This window comes from Salmo salar, chromosome ssa01, assembly GCF_905237065.1.
Source record: "Salmo salar chromosome ssa01, Ssal_v3.1, whole genome shotgun sequence".
NCBI lineage: Eukaryota > Metazoa > Chordata > Actinopteri > Salmoniformes > Salmonidae > Salmo > Salmo salar.
In genome coordinates, this window is record NC_059442.1 from 13,569,964 (window position 1) to 13,589,624 (window position 19,661).

General features: G+C 43.3%; 2 protein-coding genes across 2 annotated transcripts; both read right to left on the bottom strand.

Moving 5' to 3' along the window:
* Window positions 1-8,985: 8,985 nt before the first annotated feature.
* Window positions 8,986-11,143, bottom strand: nkl (Antimicrobial peptide NK-lysin). Its single transcript, NM_001141110.1, is given in 5 exon segments — window positions 8,986-9,546; window positions 9,963-10,120; window positions 10,233-10,316; window positions 10,801-10,862; window positions 11,040-11,143. Coding segments are annotated over 5 exon segments (384 nt in total). The 5' UTR covers window positions 11,089-11,143; the 3' UTR covers window positions 8,986-9,515.
* A 3,263-nt stretch (window positions 11,144-14,406) lies between these two features.
* Window positions 14,407-19,410, bottom strand: LOC123741604 (tonsoku-like protein). Its single transcript, XM_045714491.1, has 5 exons — window positions 19,287-19,410; window positions 18,890-19,068; window positions 17,631-17,704; window positions 16,470-16,591; window positions 14,407-16,378 (listed from the first exon to the last, which is right to left on the bottom strand). Exons 2-5 carry the CDS (start codon window positions 18,908-18,910, stop codon window positions 16,179-16,181), a joined length of 417 nt encoding a protein of 138 aa, XP_045570447.1. The 5' UTR covers window positions 18,911-19,068; window positions 19,287-19,410; the 3' UTR covers window positions 14,407-16,178.
* Window positions 19,411-19,661: the final 251 nt, after the last annotated feature.

Here is a 19,661-nt window from a genome sequence, read left to right on the forward strand (position 1 = left end):
CTCTCAGTGTTTTCTCAGACTCTCACAATCACACTCATACATAAAGCCATAATGTATAGTATAAAATAATAACCAGTCCTTAATACAAAGAATGTATAATCTTAATTCTTAGACAATAGAACCATACCTGCAATAGTATTATGAAAAGACAGGACAGGAACACATCAGTCTCCAATGCACCACCTGACAAGTTGTTCTACACAGGAGCATGAAGAAAGGTAAAACACATATCCTGTCTCACATCCCCAATACATTGCTAGGTGCTTTCAGTGTTGATAGTAGCAAAATACAACAACTCATGTACAAAACCACTGCAACACAAACAAGTTACAACATAAAATCGCCTTAGAGGGCAAAACTACATCCCCCATAATGCAACACCATCACTAGTCGGCAGCTCAGCTAGCCGTCTGCATCACAGAAAGAAAGTCATACTAGCTAGCAACACTTTTAGCACTCTGTAACTATATTAATAACAACAATTAAACTCTGAAAGTTACGTGTTTCGATAGTCTCACATCCCCTTATAACAATATCTACAGCATTAACCTTGGGACGTTTATTTATTTCACGTTACGGACTTCTACAAAGGAGTAATCTGCAACCCGTACCTTTCTCTCTCAGTGTTTTCTCAGACTGAGGAGAGCGGGATCTATGGGTAGTACCAGGGTGTTAGTAGGTGACGTAAGCACCCAGATAAAATAAAATACATTTAATGAAACAAAACCTGAAGATGTTAACATCATTCAGCTACTGTAGCTGCCTACCTAACATCAACAGGCATCACCAGTAGCGCAACAATTAAAATTAGAAACCAAAAGTAAAGTTCCTGGCGATCTGACTCCCCCCTTCTGTCTGAACTTGGAACATTCCTGTTCGCGGGCTTTTGGCCACTGACCCTCAACCTGATTGTTCTGTTCTGCGTTGTGTACTATTCTAATAATTTGAAGTTTGCTGGAATAACCATTTTAACTCTACTACACTCACCCCTTCTTGATTTCAGCAAACTTTAAGACATAAGGTAAGACTTCTTCCTCCACAGGGGTAACCTTGACCAAGAGTCGTCCAGAAGGACAGCAAAGAGACTTTGCCAGGTAGAAATATGCCCATATACATACAACCTATGACCCCCTAATAAAGTATTTCTCATTTCCTTAATCTATCTTCTGGCTTCTGTGTCACTGGGGTACTGTCACTTCAACAAAAGTTGATAAGGCTTGAATCAGGGCGGCTAGATGCTCTCTTTTGTCCGGCTCAGCAATCACTTGACTCATTGACTCTAAAAGTCTTCTGACAGGCTTCACAACTCTTCCAGTTCGAGTTCTCAAAGTGCCTTCACTTGGTCTCAGGACTGTATCAGTGAGCTCAGATGTCTGGCTGTTTCTGCGCTCTACCTCTCTCTGGTTACTCATTCTCTTCTTAGTAGATCTTATGCATACAGAGCCGCTGACTGATGAAGTTCTACTGCTGATGCCATCTAGACTGCTCACTGACGTTGCTTCTCTACTTGTGTCATCTTCAGAAGGATCACTTGAATCATCACCAGGCATCATTGAGGAGCTTCCTGTGCTTGATTTAGCTGCTTGTCCTGAGATCATGTCCTTCGCTGGGCATTGAGGAGCAGCTTCTCTCATGTTCACGCCATCTTCCGGTCCCGAAGATTTTTGACCTTCAGCTTCCGTGGGCCCCTCAGGGTTCTGGCCCTCGAGAATCCAGACAGCAGTCCTTCGATCCTCTGAATCCTCATCCACATCGAATACCGGTCTTTCGTCACCGCTGTCTGCGTTTATGTCCTCCTCTGAAGCAGTAGAGGCTACTGTGGACATCTCGTCTGTCTGTCCCACCGGCAGGAAGTTCACTGGCAGTATGAAGTTTCGATGAACTACTTTACTCTTCTTGGTAGTAGGATCTTCGACTCTGTAGATGTGCACAGACGGGTCTTTCCATGTGATCACATAGACCGTTGAATCCCACAAGTCGGCAAGTTTACCTTTTCCTCTTTCCTTTCGGTTTGCCAAGAGAACTCGGTCCCCAATCTCCAGGGCAGTACCCTTCACTCTCTTGTTATACTGCCTGGCTTGCTTTTTCTGAGCTTCAGTGGTGTTGGCCTGAGCGATCCTGACAGCCTCTCGCAGGTCCTTTTGGAACGAGTCAACATACTCGTCATGAGTCAACACGTCTTCGTTTTTCAGGGTACTTCCAAACATGATGTCCACTGGCAGCCGTGGAATTCGGCCGAACATTAGGAAGAACGGTGCGAATCCTGTCGTTTCGTGTGTGGTACAGTTGTACGAGAAGGTGAGCGTCTGTATCATCTGGGGCCATCTTTCTTTTGCTCTCGCTGGCAATGATCGGACCATGTTTCCGAGCGTGCGGTTGAATCTTTCCGTCTGACCGTTGCCCATAGGATGATATGGAGTGGTATGGGACTTTTTGACTCCTGAGACTTGTAGCAATTCTGCGATTAAGTGACTCTCAAAGTTTGCTCCTTTGTCAGAGTGTATCCGCTGGGGAAACCCATAGACACAGAAGAACTGGTTCCATAACTTCTGGGCAACCACCTTTGCTGTCTGGTTCGGGCAAGGAAACGCATGTGCCAGCTTCGTAAAATGATCTGTGATGACGAGTACATCAACGCTCTCTCCATCCCTTCCTTCTGCTGACCAGAAGTCTATGCACACCAGTTCCAACGCTGTGCTGGTCTGAATAGATTCCAACGGTGCCCTAGCCTCTGGCTCCATTGTCTTGCCAACCACACAGCGCTTACAGTAGGAGACATACTTCTTCACTTCCCCTTCCATTCCAGTCCAGAAGAACCTTTGACGTACCAAATGGAGTGTTCTAGTCTGGCCTTGGTGGCCGGCTTCATCATGGGTTCCCCTCAGAACGATGGCTTTAAGGGAGTCTGGCACCACCAGCTGGTACCTCTTCTTGACAACTCTGTCCTTAGATCTTCGGTAGAGGATCTCATCCTTGATTTCGAGTTTATCCCAATGCTTCAGCATTCTCAACACTTGGGCAGTCTCATGAGCCCTCTCTCTCCGCGAAGGTCTCCTCCTCCTCTCCACAAAGTACGCCACTCGGGCCAGCACCTGATCCGCCTTCTGTTTTCTCCATATCACATCAGGAGAAAGGACTGGAAGAGTAGCCACTCCCCCTTCATGCTGAGGGATGCTGGCAGAATACTGGGCTAATTGGAATGTGCGCACTGGCACACTCGCATCCCACTCCAGACAGGACTCCAAAACTGCTTTCACCCCTTCAGAAGAGACTTGAGCCAGGATCTCACCACCTTGGATATTGACTGACAGTTTGAATGCGTCCTGGATGGACTCTGAAGTCACATACTCTGGGAACTCACTTGCCTTCCTAGCTCCAACGAATGGCTGTCGACTAAGCAGGTCTGCTGGGACATTCTGGGGCCCGGGGATGTACTTCAAGTCAAAGTCAAAGGGGGCCAGTTTAGAGACCCACCGCTGCTCACAGGCATCTAGCTTTGGTTTCGTCATTATATATGTCAGGGGGTTGTTATCTGTTAGGACTGTGAATCTATTCCCCTTCAGCCAATGGGTGAACTTATCACACACAGCCCACTTAAGAGCGAAGAACTCTAATCTGTGTGCTGGGTAACGGGACTGGGACCTCGACAGAGTCTTGCTTGCAAAAGCTACTGGTCTGGGCCTACTCTCACCCTCAAATGTCTGGCTAAGTACTGCACCTAAGCCATCCATTGATGCATCAGTTGATAGGAGAAATGGTCTGTTAAAGTCTGGGTGAGCCAGCACGGCTTTTTGGGAGACAGCAGCTTTTAGCTTCTCCAGCGCCTCCCCACATTCAGAAGTCCAGTCTTCAGGTTTCAGACGTTTATGGGCCATGCCATGAGGTTTTCCTTTTTCTCCTTTCCGCTTACTTTTCTGTCCTGCAATCAGACGAAACAGTGGTTTGGCTAAACCTGAGAAACTCGCAATGAAGTGGGAATAATAGTTTGCCATACCAAGAAATTATCTGACCTTGGTGGGTGAAGGTGTTTTCCCATCATTTTCCATCAGGTCAGCTGCTGTGATGTCGTTGATTGCAGACACTTTTCCTGGGTCGGTTGCAATGCCCTCTGCCGTGACGATATGGCCTAAAAACTTGACAGATTTTCTGAGGAGGTAACATTTTTTTTGCGCTAGCTTCAGGTTGTGTTCCTTAAGGCGGGAGAACACCATTTCGAGACGGTCCAGGGCTTCCTGCTCAGTCTTCCCGAAAACCAGGAGATCATCCAAGTAGCACAGGAGGGACAAGTAGTTCTGGTCGCCGAAGATCGAGGTCATCATTCTGGCGAATGTTGCTGGGCTGTTACATAACCCCTGAGCCATTCTGTTGTACTCAAATAAACCCGTGGGTGTTGTGCACGCTGTGTACTTGCGGTTATCTTCATGTATGGGGATGTTGTAGAATCCCGAAGTCAAATCCATAGTACTGAAGAAGCAGTTCCCCCCCAAAGCAGCGAGAGCATCGGCTTGATGGGGCAATGGGTATGCATCTTTCTCTGTCCTCTGGTTCAACCATCTGAAATCAGTGCAAATTCTCAACTCTCCTGACGGCTTCCAAACCAGGACAAGGGGGAGGCCCACTCACTACTGGACTTTCAGATGATGCCCCGCTCCTCCATTTCCTCCAGCGTCTGTCTCAGTTTCTGGTAGTCGGATGGAGAGACCCTCCTGTACGGCAGCCGGAAAGGCTTTTCATCTTTGAGTCGGATACGGTGGATGACGTTCTTCGCTTCTCCACAGTCAAGTCGGTCCCTGGAGAAGATGCCTTCATACTGAGCAATAAGGTCCACTAGTTTTCCTTTCCACATGTCAGACACTTCACAGGACTCTATGTCAACTTCTTTTAAGCCCAACTCTTCCAACTTTTGTAGATACTCTTTCTTTGCCCTTTTTCCACCAAATGAACATCCTTCCCCAGCTTGGGTGACATTCTGAAGGGCAGACTGGACCTTACTGGGGTTCTCAGCATGGCTGGCATAGAGCTCTAGGTCTTCTAGGGCTAGGCATGGGTGCACATCGGCCAACTTGGTGTTACGGCGGAGAATAATAGGGTGGTCCAACATGTATATCACTTTCATGGGGACCCACTTGTCACCCCTCAAAGGACATACAGTGCGTCCTACTAGGACATTTCTTGGTGCAGATCGTGCTGTAGTGGCCTCTATGACTACAGTACTACCGACTGGTAGCGGTACCTTTTCTTTCAGTTTTCCCCAGACCAAATGTTCATGTTGAGGCATGAGAGTCACACTCTGCTTGAGCATTACAGTTCCCACTTTGTCTGGTATTTTGTCACCGTGCCAACGGTTCACGTTGGCTAGCATGCTGAGTAAAAGTCCATGTGAATCTCCTTTGGCAGGTTTGGAGAGGCTGTCCCAATACCACTTTGTTTTCTTAACCTGTTGCATTATGTGTTTTATGGCGTTCGATCCAACTATCATGTCATCTGTCTGTCCAGGTACAACTAAAACAGACACTGCCATCTTGCAATCTAAAAGATCAATGTTCAAGTCATATTCATACTTAGGCTGTGCCTGGTTGCCCCCACAGCCTACAAGAACTACTTGAGTTGGCTTTCTAGACTCTGGTTTTATCACATTACATCTCAGAAGTGTGTCTTCAGCTGACTCACTTAACGTGCAGGTCATAGACCCACTATCTATCAGAGCTTGAAGTTCTACAATTTCTTGCACCATTACTGGAACATAGAAAAGACTGTCATTACTCTCTATTTTTGGATAAATCACCTCGGTTTTCATTGTGTTTCCAGTCCTTATATCTGTAGTGTTCTGTGGAGGTGTAACATGTTCGCCCACACCGCCCCCCTCTTGGTGTGAGCATGTTAGTTTAAAGCGGGGCCAGGGGGAGCCTCGGCGGTTGCCTCTCCAACTTGTTTTCTTGCTGGACATTCAAAGCCTCTGTGGCCTGTCCTGTGACACTTGAAACATAACCCCTCCTTAAAGCAGTGCGACTGAGTTGAATGGTCTGAGGCCTTACAAATTCTACAGGGACCAGCAGCAGTATTAGTTTGTGGCGTTCTGGCTGAAGTTCTCCTTTGATTTTGTTCCTGGGTTGACAGGAGCTTTCCAGGAGAGAAATCACTTTGTTCAATGGAGCCTGATCGCTGTTAGTGGGCGTGGCTGAATTATTTTGACCGACTGCTTGTTGTTGAGTCATACACCAAGCGTCGGGGGTCATCACAACTTCTACCTTGGCAGTACTTTGCGCCCTGTGTCTGGCTGATTGTTTGTCTCGGTGATGGCTGTCAATCATTGCCTGCAAATCTCCAACGGTCCAATTTTCAATAGGCCTGCACCTAAGAGCGGCATACAGTGCCGGATCAGGGCAGTGCTTAACAAACATCATGGTCACCTCGTGACCTGGATCATCCACTCTTTTTCCCTGTCTTTGCAAGCACTCATTGGCAAGGTCAATTGCTTTGTTCAGTCTAACCCAATAATCCAAGCAGCTCTCTGACTGTCTTGGTAAGGTTTCATAGAAGTATCCTAATGGGATTGTTGATGAGATTGCCTCTCCAAAGTGCTGCCTCAAGATATTGTATATGGCTTCAGGATCTCTGCTTATGTTAACAAGGGGGTTTCCACGGAGCCCAATTCTGACTATGTCTTTAGCCCGCCCCATTAGTCTGTCCTGTATTTCTTGCCCCTGTTCTGATATACTGCATCCCTTCTTTTTCAAGTAAGCTTGCATAAGTTCTTGCCATTCAGTCACTGTGCACCGGTCTGTGCTATCACCCCGGAAGTGGGGTGGTTCTCTGACGTCTGACTTCAGAATTAGGTTGACCTTTGACCAATCAGGTATTTCTACTATTGGTTGGGGAGGGGAAGTGCTTGGACCAGCCCCTGCTAGACTAGCGGCAACTTGATTACCTATTTCACTGCCCAGTTGTTTGACTAACTCTGCTAGGGCTTGCAATTGGGTTCGGTTCTCATTTTCACCCCCTATGGCCTTCTGGGACTCTTCACTGTCATCGTTGCCTGGTTGGCTACTGCTAACATGCTCTGGTTGGCTACTACTGACACTTGGCACTCTAGTGTCGACTGCTGGGTATCTAAGAGGACTGGCTCTAGCACTATGTTCCCCCATACTGGCCAACTGAGCCCCCCGCCCCACCCCAGTGGCCATACCTTGTGAACCTCTCACAGTAACACCAACCGGAGTAACATGTACATTGTTATCACCAACACCTGATATGTCTTCTCTCTCCTGTTCTGTAATCTCACACAACTGAGGCATATGCAACATATTGTCCAAAGTTCACCTTGCCCTCAAATGTTTTAAACGTGTGATGTCGATCCAGTTCTGTTTAGGGGTCCCCCGGCGATCTGCTGCAGCTGATCTGTTGATCCGGGTCACGGCACCAATCTGTAGCGGGTTTCTTATGCACCACAGGAGAACCAAGAAATGAAGAGCGACACCACGGCTGTCTTTTAGGCTTTTATGTCGATCTGCAATAGTATTATGAAAAGACAGGACAGGAACACATCAGTCTCCAATGCACCACCTGACAAGTTGTTCTTTCTCTCTCAGTGTTTTCTCAGACTCTCACAATCACACTCATACATAAAGCCATAATGTATAGTATAAAATAATAACCAGTCCTTAATACAAAGAATGTATAATCTTAATTCTTAGACAATAGAACCATACCTGCAATAGTATTATGAAAAGACAGGACAGGAACACATCAGTCTCCAATGCACCACCTGACAAGTTGTTCTACACAGGAGCATGAAGAAAGGTAAAACACATATCCTGTCTCACATCCCCAATACATTGCTAGGTGCTTTCAGTGTTGATAGTAGCAAAATACAACAACTCATGTACAAAACCACTGCAACACAAACAAGTTACAACATAAAATCGCCTTAGAGGGCAAAACTACATCCCCCATAATGCAACACCATCACTAGTCGGCAGCTCAGCTAGCCGTCTGCATCACAGAAAGAAAGTCATACTAGCTAGCAACACTTTTAGCACTCTGTAACTATATTAATAACAACAATTAAACTCTGAAAGTTACGTGTTTCGATAGTCTCACATCCCCTTATAACAATATCTACAGCATTAACCTTGGGACGTTTATTTATTTCACGTTACGGACTTCTACAAAGGAGTAATCTGCAACCCGTACCTTTCTCTCTCAGTGTTTTCTCAGACTGAGGAGAGCGGGATCTATGGGTAGTACCAGGGTGTTAGTAGGTGACGTAAGCACCCAGATAAAATAAAATACATTTAATGAAACAAAACCTGAAGATGTTAACATCATTCAGCTACTGTAGCTGCCTACCTAACATCAACAGGCATCACCAGTAGCGCAACAATTAAAATTAGAAACCAAAAGTAAAGTTCCTGGCGATCTGACTCCCCCCTTCTGTCTGAACTTGGAACATTCCTGTTCGCGGGCTTTTGGCCACTGACCCTCAACCTGATTGTTCTGTTCTGCGTTGTGTACTATTCTAATAATTTGAAGTTTGCTGGAATAACCATTTTAACTCTACTACATTTGCGTAGGCCTACATGACCCACCAATGGTGGCGTGTGAGAAGGCGGGACCTAAAGAGAAAGGTCAAAGCAATGCAAAATCCCAAAAACTCACACAATGAATGGCGACTGTAGAAAGCAAAAGCCGAATCCCGGACATTTTGGGCGATTTAGAAATTCCGGCCGGACGCATTTTTTAAGGTCCAAAAAGAGGAGATGTCCGGGAAAAAGAGGACGTATGGTCACCCTACATACCAAGCAATCAAGATTCTTTACAGAAAACTGAGATTCCAAACACAAAAGTTTGCCAACATGAGTTCCTAAACATGTTAATTAAATGCTTTATCATAAAACAAATTCTACTATATGTTAATCAGTAAAAATTCTAATTAGATACATTGCTAGAATTATGATAGAGATGTCAAAGAAGGAGTTGTATTTTCTATCAATTGAGCTTTATTTTTTAGCTAGCCAAAAAGTTCACACAAACAAACATTAAAAATGTTCAACATTTGGGACTAAAGTAGCAAAAGGTTTACATTTGGAGATGATACAAAATGTACTGCAATTTAAGAATGATTATAACTATTATAAACTGGATCGTATGAGACAATATACCACGGGTATGACGCAAAACGACTAACTTACTGTTCTAATTACATTGGTAACATGTTTATGGTTTGTGGGATAGGGCCATTATACCATAGCGTTGCGTGGTGCATAAGAACAGCCCATAGCCATGGTAAATTGGCCTTGTACCACACCCCCTCTGGCCTTATTGCTTAACTATAATACGTGTTCCCACGTAATTAATCATTCCAATAACATAATCATTCCAATAACTTAATCATCCATTTATATGCTTGTGTTGTGACTAGTTTGAAAAAGAAGACCAAGAGGCTGGCAGCATAGCATTGTCTTGACACCTGACATCCATCTTTTGACTTTGGAATCTGGATACTGGCTGCATGGTCAGTAGCTCAGGTCCAAAATTTCCTTTGGTCTAAAGATACACAAAAAGACTACATGAGTGGAAATCAGAAGACATAACCCCATATTTTCATATTAATGAATACATTCTACTCAATAGCGTTTAAATTATCAAGCATAAGTGATCATGGCTATACCGTTAGTTTGATTTAAATGTTTTATTTAACCTTTAGTTAACTCGGCAACTCAGTTAAGAACAAATTCTCATTTTACGATGACGGCCTACCCCGGACGATGCTGGGCCAATTGTCCGCCGCCCTATTGGACTCCCGATCACGGCCGGTTGTGATACAGCCCGGGATCAAACCAGGGTCTGTAGTGATGCCTCTAGCCCTGAGATGCAGTGCCTTAGACCGCTGTGTCACTCGGGAGCCCGAAAGTTGTCTGAACAGTGACTAAAGAGTATGTCGAACGGTTTCTTGTACTCACTTGCAGGCCTTAATGTTAACACAGATGGTCCTCACATCATCGCTTGTGCTAAGCTCCTCAATCAGCACCCACAAGTGTTTTTTCATCAGGCCTTTACACATAGATTTTAGAAAGCCAACTTTATCGCAAACAGACAGTAGCTTCTGCTTTAGTGTCTCCTACGGATGAGAAATCATCATCAACAACAGTTGACATTATCAGAGAAATATCACAGTAAATAGTGCAATTTCATGAAGGGACACTTATGAATTGTAATGCTATGGTAGCTACCTGGCTATCGGAAGTGGAGGTGGATTCCTTCACTTTTTTCAGTGCCCACTTACACACCCAGCAGGTTCCAAATAGTGTTTCCTCCTTTGGAAAGCACAAACAGACAAGAAAGGACATGGTAGAAAAAAGTATAATAATCTGTCGCGGTGCAGTTGAGCAAGGCACTTAACCCTAATTGCTTCAGGGGCTCTGTACAATGGTGACCCTGGCCGTGACCTCACTCCCTGTGGGTGTCTCAGGGGGAGTTGGGATATGCAAAAAAATACAGTTACATTACAAACTTGTGAAATAATTCAAATATAACCCCCCCCCAAAAAAAAAGTATTATTAATAATTAAATGATGGTGTGATGTATTCAGTGTTATGGTGTAAGTATATCTGAATATGTAATGAGAGTGAAAGTCAGGTTGTACAATAGTTTCTTCAGTCAACGTATGTTTTTAGTTACATTTACGTCTATGGTTAAGCTATGTTACACAGTAGCAGGTTGATTATTCCAATAGGAAGTTGCAGAACTGTCTGCAACTTTCTGCTAGTTCATAACGTTTTGACCATAGCATACTGTTACCATGCACTTTTCCGACTGTGCTTCCTGGTCATCCTCTCTGCATTGCCCTTGGATTTCCCAAACTGAAGAAAGAATTATACAACAGTCACTCACGTGATGGGTACTTGTATTGTATTGAAACCAAAGATGAACTTCGAGTTGATTTAGGCCCCCTACCCACAGTTCCCCTTGCACCCTGACCCAATGTATGTGCTGCATATACAGTAGTTACTACTTGAGTTAAATAAATAAAATCTCACCTGAACAAGCCAGCAGACTGAGGGCAAGGAGGACCAGAGATGTCTTCATGATTTGTGGTGGTAGAGATGTGAAAAGTAAAAGTCGTGTTGGGATTTGGTAAAGTGACTTACAAATCAGACAAGCCCCTTTATATATAGATGGCCCTCTATCCACAGCCCCCTGTAAAAACCCCACCTACGATCTATTGATAGTACAACTCACATTAACCACAAGACACAAACCTTACAAGTCAACAGGATGTTACTTGGAAGGACTTCATCTTTTCTTGTGGTTTAGACCTACAGTACATACTGATGAGGAGCAATCTTCATCATCACCTTTTTCAATCTCTCCGCTGTCTTATCTTCATTTTAATTTCATTTGAATTAATCAATTACAGATTAAGCCTTGTACTGTATGTCATGGAAAGAGGTGTTCTCAATAATGTTTTGTACACTCAGTGTACATTTCCAGAAGAATACACCACATTGACATATTGATCAAAACTTGTTCAGCTAGATTAGAAGTGATACATTTAGGGCTATATCTACTAAGCTAACATATATAGTTAAGATAGTAATAACATGGACCATTCAGCTACTTTCATTTGTATTTTAACAATTATTTGATGAAGCATTACATTTGCCCTTACTGCTACAGAAACCCATTGTATAACACAAAAATACATGGCAAAAGTAAGTATGTTTTGAAGTGACTGAAATGCATCTGAGAGATATAGGAACGCTCAGGATAACATTAGGGACAAAACAAATGTTATATTAGTGTGAGTGTCCAGAGAACACGTTTACACTTCTCCAGAGTCCAATGGCAGCGAGCTTTACACCACTCCAGCCGAGGCTTGGCATTGTGCATGGTGATCTTAGGCTTGTGTGTGGCTTCTGGCCATGGAAACCCATTTCATGAAGCTCCCGATGAACAGTTCTTGTGTTGACGTTGTTTCCAGAGGCGGTTTGGAACTCGGTAGTGAGTGTTGCAACCGAGGACAGACTATTTAGAACGTGGTAGCCACAGAACAAAAACAGCAGAAAAGTTTAGCATCGCGATTCAACGCTCTTAGTTGTTGTGGAAATTGACCCACTATGCTGTTAACTTTGTGAATCTATGTCAATCGCTGAGTCTACCTTTAAAATGCTGTTTTCCAGACATCGACTCTAGGGGCTTTAATTAAGAAATCATACCACATTCCTCGTTGCAATCCATTCCAGTGATACTGACAAATTACACACTGCTGAGGATGATTGTATTAATTAACACAAGGGTTTTTATTGAGAAATGAACAAGATCAGAAAAGTTTAAATAATGCTTTCAGTAATGCTTCAACTAAATAAAAAAAATTGATTACTCTTAGTCCTAATGATTCATTTACATAAAAAATGTGATTCTTCCTAGCCCTAAACCAGTTGGATAGGAATGTAATGTAAAGCTAAAATATGCCAGGATATTCCTCAAATAAACAGTAAACCATGTGTGTCCCTAATGTAGCCAATGACCGTCATTATTGAAATTGCTAATATGGTTATTGTATGTTTGTTTTATGTCTCGGCTAATCAAATTTCCCTACATGGATTAGAAATTAGTGTATTCTAATCTAAGTGAAAGTAAAGATCAGTCCCTCCAGGATTCCGCGATTCAACATATTATGCAAGGGCTTGTAATTTGACCAATCACCACACTATTTTCTCTAGCTACATATTGTAACACCAGGTAATGTGTCTCAATCAATGAGAGAAGATTTAAAAAAATACAAGATGGCGGTGTACACATTGGTGGATTCATTCCTGGAGCAAAAAAAATGATTTGGGTAGGGGGTCGGGCATAGCAAGTTAGGAGACCAGGCATATTCTTTTGTTCTCTCACGTCACAAACAATTGTATTACATAACTGTTAAATCAGAGATAGAACTCATTCACTGCTCACACCAAGTTGGGGGGGTAACATCGTTTCACTTGCAAGACTCATGACGCTCCAACCCCAGAATTGTGTCGGAGATACAGCGGCTATGGGAAAAGACTAGGGAGAACATAACAGAATGGAGGGATTTCATCATTTCTCAGGTTGACCATTTCTTCAGTTAGTAAGAAAACATCGGGAGGTTGCATGGGAAAAAAGCACCATGGCAATAAGCAGTCCAAAACAATGATAATTATGTTCACTTAAAAGTTTTGGTTTTCCATTGACTACTTACAAAATCATAGACAATACACGTACACATGAACAGTGCTTCGGAAAGTATTCAGAGCCCTTTACTTTTTCCACATTTTGTTACATTACTGCCTTATTCTAAAATTGATTAAATATATTTTTTTCCTCAATCTACACACAGTAACCCATAATGACGAAGTGAAACAGGTTTTGTTCAGACCCTTTGCTATGAGACTAGAAATTGAGCTCCAGTGCATCCTATTTCCATTGATCATCCTTGAGATGTCTACACCTGTAGTAAATTAAATTGATTGGGCATGATTTGGAAAGGAACACACCTGCCTATACAAGGTCCCACAGTTGACAGTACACGTCAGAGCAAAAACAAAGCCATGAGGTCGAAGGAACTGTCTGTAGAGCTCCGAGACAGGATTGTGTCGAGGCACATATCTGGGGAAGCGTACCAAAAAATGTCTGCAGTATTGAACGAATACAGTGGCCTCCAGTTTGGAAGTTTGGAACCATCAAGACTCTTCCTAAAGCTGTCCGCCCAGCCAAACTGAGCAATCGGGGGAGAAGGGCCTTAGGGAGGTGACCAAGAACCAGACGGTCACACAGTTTCTCTGTGGAGATTGGAGAACCTTCCAGAAGGACAACCATCTCTGCAGCACTCCACCAATTAGGCCTTTATGGTAGAGCAGCCAGACGGAAGCCACTCCTCAGGAAAAGGCACGACAGCCCGCTTGGAGATTGCCAAAAGGCACCTAAAGGACTCTCAGACCATGAGAAACAAGATTCTCTGGTCTGATGAAGCCAAGATTGAATTCTTTGGCCTGAATGTCAAGCGTCACGTCTGGAGGAAACCTGGCACCATCCCTACGGTGAAGCATGGTGGTGGCAGCATCATGCTGTGGGGATGTTTTTCAGCGGCAGGGACTGGAATCGAGGGAAAGATGAATGGCGCAAAGTAGAGAGAGATCCTTGATGAAAACCTGCTTCAGAGTGCTCAGGACCTCAGACAGCGGCGATGGTTCACCTTCCAACAGGACAGATCTTGAGTGGATCTGCAGAGAAGACTGGGAGAAACTCCCCAAATAGAGGTGTGCCAAGTTTGATGCATCATACCCAAGAAGACTCAAGGCTATAATCACTGCCAAAGGTGCTTCAACAAAGTACTGAGCAAAGAGTCTGAATACTTATGTAAATGTCATATTTTATTGTTTTTATAAATATGCAAAAATGTCCTAAAACCAGTTTTTTTTGGTCATTATGGGGTATTGTGTGTAGATTGAGGACAAAAAAACTACTTAATCCATTTTAGAATAAGGCTGTAATGTAAAAATCTGGGAAAAGTCAAGGGGTCTGAATACTTTCTGAATGCACTGTATAACTGTACCTACAAACACACACTGAAATACATATCTACATAATGCATAATATTAATATGAGATCCTGAGATCCCTCTGCAGCCTGTCACCAAAAGATACACCTTGTGTATTCTACTTTTCTAACTCTCAACAGTAAGACTGAGTTCCTAAAGAAATACAGGTCTACTGGTAAAATAAAATAAAAATAAAAAAAACTGGGAAGGGTTGCAATTTTGGGGAGACTCAAGTAAAAAAAACAGGTTTATGTGGTGTAATGTTTATATATCTTCTTCTGAGAGGATTCTAGCTTGACTAGAGTATTACCACATGTATGTCTTAGTCTGGTTTCACTCAAACTAATAGGTAAGACACAGCAGCTGTGGGAAGACACTGACCACTAATATGTACTTGCTGCACTTTCTACAAAGTATTTCAGTATGCATGCATACACATCTTTCAAACTGTGAAAAGGTTTGTGCATGCTTTCAAAAATGTCCCAACCATAAGTGTGGTTAGCAGCCCTTTACACAAATGGGTATGCTTAAATAGTTAACAAGATGGCAGTAGCACCATCCACAAGTTGAACTAACAGAAACCATTTAGTAATTGCTTTTTATAAATTGGAAATTACTATAACAGGTGATGAAGTTAGTTATCCTAACCATAATTGCCTTGGTCCAATCTCTGAGTGATATAGTGATACACTGAGGTGACAACACTGATGTGCGACTAGGAACTTTACCAAAGTATCTTGAAGCTCACCCAACACCCTCCTCTGTGGAAATATTAAACAGTGAGAAGAAGGTCTGTCAGTGGGTTAAGAACAAGGAAACCACAGTGTGAAGCTGTGTGTCTTCACAAACTCACACCAAGTTGGGTGTGAAAATTGTTTCACTTGCAAGACTCATGACCCTCCACCCCCAGAGTTGTGTTGGAGATACAGCAGCTGTGGGAAGAGACTAGGGGGAACTTGACAGAATGAAGCAATTTAATAATTTCTCAGCTTGACCATTTCTTCAGTCAGTCAGCAACTGTTGGGGGGTTGCATGGAAAAAAGCACCATGGCAAATAGAGTAAAAAAATTATGATTATGTTCACTTAATATTTGTGTTTCCCATTCAATACTTACAAAACATATACAAAATACAAATACAGACTCAATTTACACGTACAGTACCAGTCAAAAGTTTGGACACAGCTACTCATTCAAGGGTTTTTCTTAATTTTTTTAGTATTTTCTACATTGTAGAATAATACTGAAGACATCAAAACTATGAAATACATAGAATCAAGTAGTAACCAAAACACTGTTAAACAAATGTTATATTTGAAGTTCTTCCAGGTAGCTACTCTTTGCCTTGATAACAGCTTTGCACTCTTGGCATTCTCTCAACCAGCTTCATGAGGAATACTTTTCCAACAGTCTTGAAAGAGTTCCCACACACACACCCTGTAATAATTATACCTACATAATGCATTCAAAATATTGGTGCCGATATCCCTCTGCAGCCTGTGTCACCAAAAGATGCCTCAAATATGAGGACCAAGGAGTGTAAATCATCTCAAGTGTACACATTGGAATCGAAGCGACACCAGTCTTTAAAGGTGTGAAAACTCAAGGAGTCTTCCTCACAGTAAGGGGGCAGTAGTGAGCAGGCACTTGGCATCCCTGGAGAGGAAGCAGCCCCCGGGCCTCCTCTGGCCCCAGATCTGCTGCAGTGCCTCACAGTCCAGTTTGTTGAGCATCTGTGAGCACAGCCACAGGTCCTGGACCTGGTCTGACAAGTCGTCCAAACTACAGCTGTCCCAGGGTCCGGATACCTGACAACCTGAATAAAGAGAGAGAGAGGGAATAAATTAGGACTAAGAAAGAGAAAGAATCAGACTGAGAACGAATAGACTACTATAGGCCTACTGTACCTTGGAGGTCGAGATAGGTCAAAGGTCGCTGGGTGGAGAGGATGCTGTGGAGTCCCGCTGAGGTCACCGCTGGGTTCCATGACAGGTCCACAGACACCATGGAGGGACAGAGAGGCAGACACCTGGACAACAGGACACACAGAACATACAGATCTCAGTACTGGACAGTCAGGTCACATGAACCAGAGGTAATGTACAGGGCAGATACTTGGAAAAGACCCAGGCAGCTCAACTAGCTAAATACAAAGTCAAAAGTGAAGAGGCGTCTCCGGGATGCTGGCCTTCTAGGCAGAGTTGCAAAGAAAAAGCCATATCTCATACTGGCCAATTAAAAGAAAAGATTAAGATGGGCAAAAGAACACAGACACTGGACAGAGGAACTCTGCCTAGAAGGCCAAGATCCCGGAGTCGCCTCTTCACTGTTGACATTGAGACTGGTGTTTTGCAGGTACTATTTAATGAAACTGCCAGTTGAGGACCTGTGAGGTGTCTGTTTCTCAAACTAGACACTCTAATGTACTTGTTCTATTGCTCAGTTGTGCACCGGGGCCTCCCACTCTTCTTTCTATTCTGGTTAGAGCCAGTTTGCGCTGTTCTGTGAAGGGAGTAGTACACAGTGTTGTACGAGATCTTCAGTTTCTTGGCAATTTCTTGCATGAAATAGCCTTAATTTCTCAGAACAAGAATAGACTGACGAGTTTCAGAAGAAAGTTATTTGTTTCTGTCCATTTTGAGCCTGTAATCAAACCCACAAATGCTGATGCTCCAGATACTCAACTAGTCTAAAGAAGGCCAGTTTTATTGCTTCTTTAATCAGACAACAGCTTTCAGCTGTGCTAACCTAATTGCAAAAGGGTTTTCTAATGATCAATTAGCCTTTTAAAATTATAAACTTGGATTAGCTAACACAACAAGCCATTGGAACACAGGAGTGATGGTTGCTGATAATGGGCCTCTGTACACCTATGTATATATTACTTTTTTTTTTAAGTCAGCCCATTTCCAGCTATAATAGTCATTTACAACGTCTACACTGTATTTCTGATCAATTTGATGTTATTTTAATGGACCAAAAATGTGCTTTTCTTTAAAAAACAAGGACATTTCTAAGTGACCGCAAACTTTTGAACAGTACTGTACGTTGAGAGAAACCACACACACCTGGCGAGGGTGGAAAAGCTGCTGTCTATCAGTTCATTTCCTGCAAGATTCAGGTTGGTCAGGGAGCTGTCATCCTGTGGAACACACAAAGGACCAATCAGAACCATGTTCTCCTTTTTCAGCAAGGGACCAATATCAAATCCCAGATCTCATGGTATGCCCTTAACCAGGCAGTTAGTACTATGTCTATCCCCCAATATGTCAGTGTTGAGTTCTCAGCTTGGCCTCCAGCTAAACATTACTAGTTGATATGAATCCTACTTACAGGGGGACCATCACTAATATCAGGTATGAAGGTAAGACCCAGATGCAGACAATGCCAAATTAACAATGGTTTAATAATCCAACAGGGGCAGGCAATAGACAGGTCAAGGCAGGCAGGGGTCAGTAAACCTGAGGAGGGGCAAAGGTACTGGACAGCAGGCAGGCTCAGGGTCAGGGTAGGCAGAGGTCAATAATCCAGAGGTGGGGCAAACATACAGGATGGCAGGCAGGGTCAAGTGGAGTGGTCAGGCAGGAGGGCTCAGAGTCAGGACAGGCAAGGGTCAAAACCAGGAGGGCGAGAAAAAGAGACTGGGAAAAGCAGGAGATGAGACAAAAAACGTTGGTTGACTTGACAAACAAGACGAACTGGCAACAGACAAACAGAGAACACAGGTATAAAATAAACAGGGGATAATGGGGAAGATGGAGACAATCACAAAGACAGGTGAAACAGATCAGGGTGTGACAACTACATTTGCTCCTCTATTAAATATCATCTTGCCATAGCTCCCCATTAAGTCAAATATACAATTAAGATACAACCATTGTATCCTAACTACCATATCAACACGTTTCTTAGCTTGAATACCAAAGGCAAAGTTGTGCAGCAGATAAGCAGATGACAAACTTCCTTTTCAAACTGTGAAATGTTTTCACAACTTGCAAGGCGCCTGCCTCAGACCTGTGGTTTAGGTTTACTGGTTAGCAGACCACAGAAAACAAGCGTTTTACAGACAAACAAAAGTTTCATTACCAGAAACCCAACCAATTGTTTCGACAAATTCTATTAAAAGCTCCTCATCAATTTACTGATCCATTTCTTAGATTTGCAGTCTTTATCGTGTACCTTCCTGGACAAATTTCCTCAACTAAGTAAATACTTACTGTAGATCCTGTGATTGTTTGTCTAAAGAAATGCATAAACTATGCTTAATTAATGTGAAAGTACACGATATAATAACTTTATTTGAATTTGTGTGTGCGTGTGTGTTTACCTGGGAAAGGAAGACTGACATCAGATGTTCTAGAGCTGGGTGGTCAGTGGGTCCACAGCGGATGGCAGACAGATCGAGTTGTGTGAAAAAGTGGAGAGGCAGAGTCTTCAGGATGAGCTCAAAGCCCGTAGAGCACAGGGCGTTATGGGACAGATTCACCGACTTCAGGTGCCCTGCGCCTGTTGGACGATGACATGATTCTGATTCTTAGGTCACATTTCAAGAACCACCTCACAAACAGATAGCAATGTATCCATGTGGAGTTGAAAATTGGTGTCCCCCAAGGTTTCATTCTGGCTCCTGTGCTTTTCACCATTTATATAAATGATCTAATGCTAATCTAATGCTAATAATATTTGTATATCAGTTTAAAAAGGGTATTAATGAGCCTGTTTACCTGCCAGGGTACTGGCCAGTGCGATGCGGTGTTGCTGTTTATCTGCAAAGGCGCTGGCCAGTGTCGTATCTTTGGCATCATTAAACTGAAGATTAATCTTGGTCAAAAATTCTCTGTAATTATTATTACGTGATTAAACGACTTAATCATGTAATTGTGATCAACTAGGAAGTCGTGGCACCAAGGAAAAAACTCAGATTACAAAGTTATAATGTGATCAATGTGTTATTTAGACATTCCCGTGGCAGGAGATATAGCAGGGCGGTAGCAGCTGTGGTCATTAGGTATGTGTGTGTCCACATACTCACCCACTGCCAGGCTGTGACAGGCCTTCTTGTACTGTTCAGGAACAGGGGTGAGGTCCCACGAACACAC

Excerpts from the sequence above, each read along its gene's own strand:
- LOC123741604 (XM_045714491.1), bottom strand. The coding sequence starts at position 18,910 with ATGTCAGTCTTCCTTTCCCAG. Across the intron at positions 16,592-17,630 it reads AGCTTTTCCACCCTCGCCAG|GTGTCTGCCTCTCTGTCCCT; the intron begins GTGTGTGTGGTT and ends CCTGTTGTCCAG. Across the intron at positions 16,379-16,469 it reads GACCTATCTCGACCTCCAAG|GTTGTCAGGTATCCGGACCC; the intron begins GTACAGTAGGCC and ends CTCTTTATTCAG.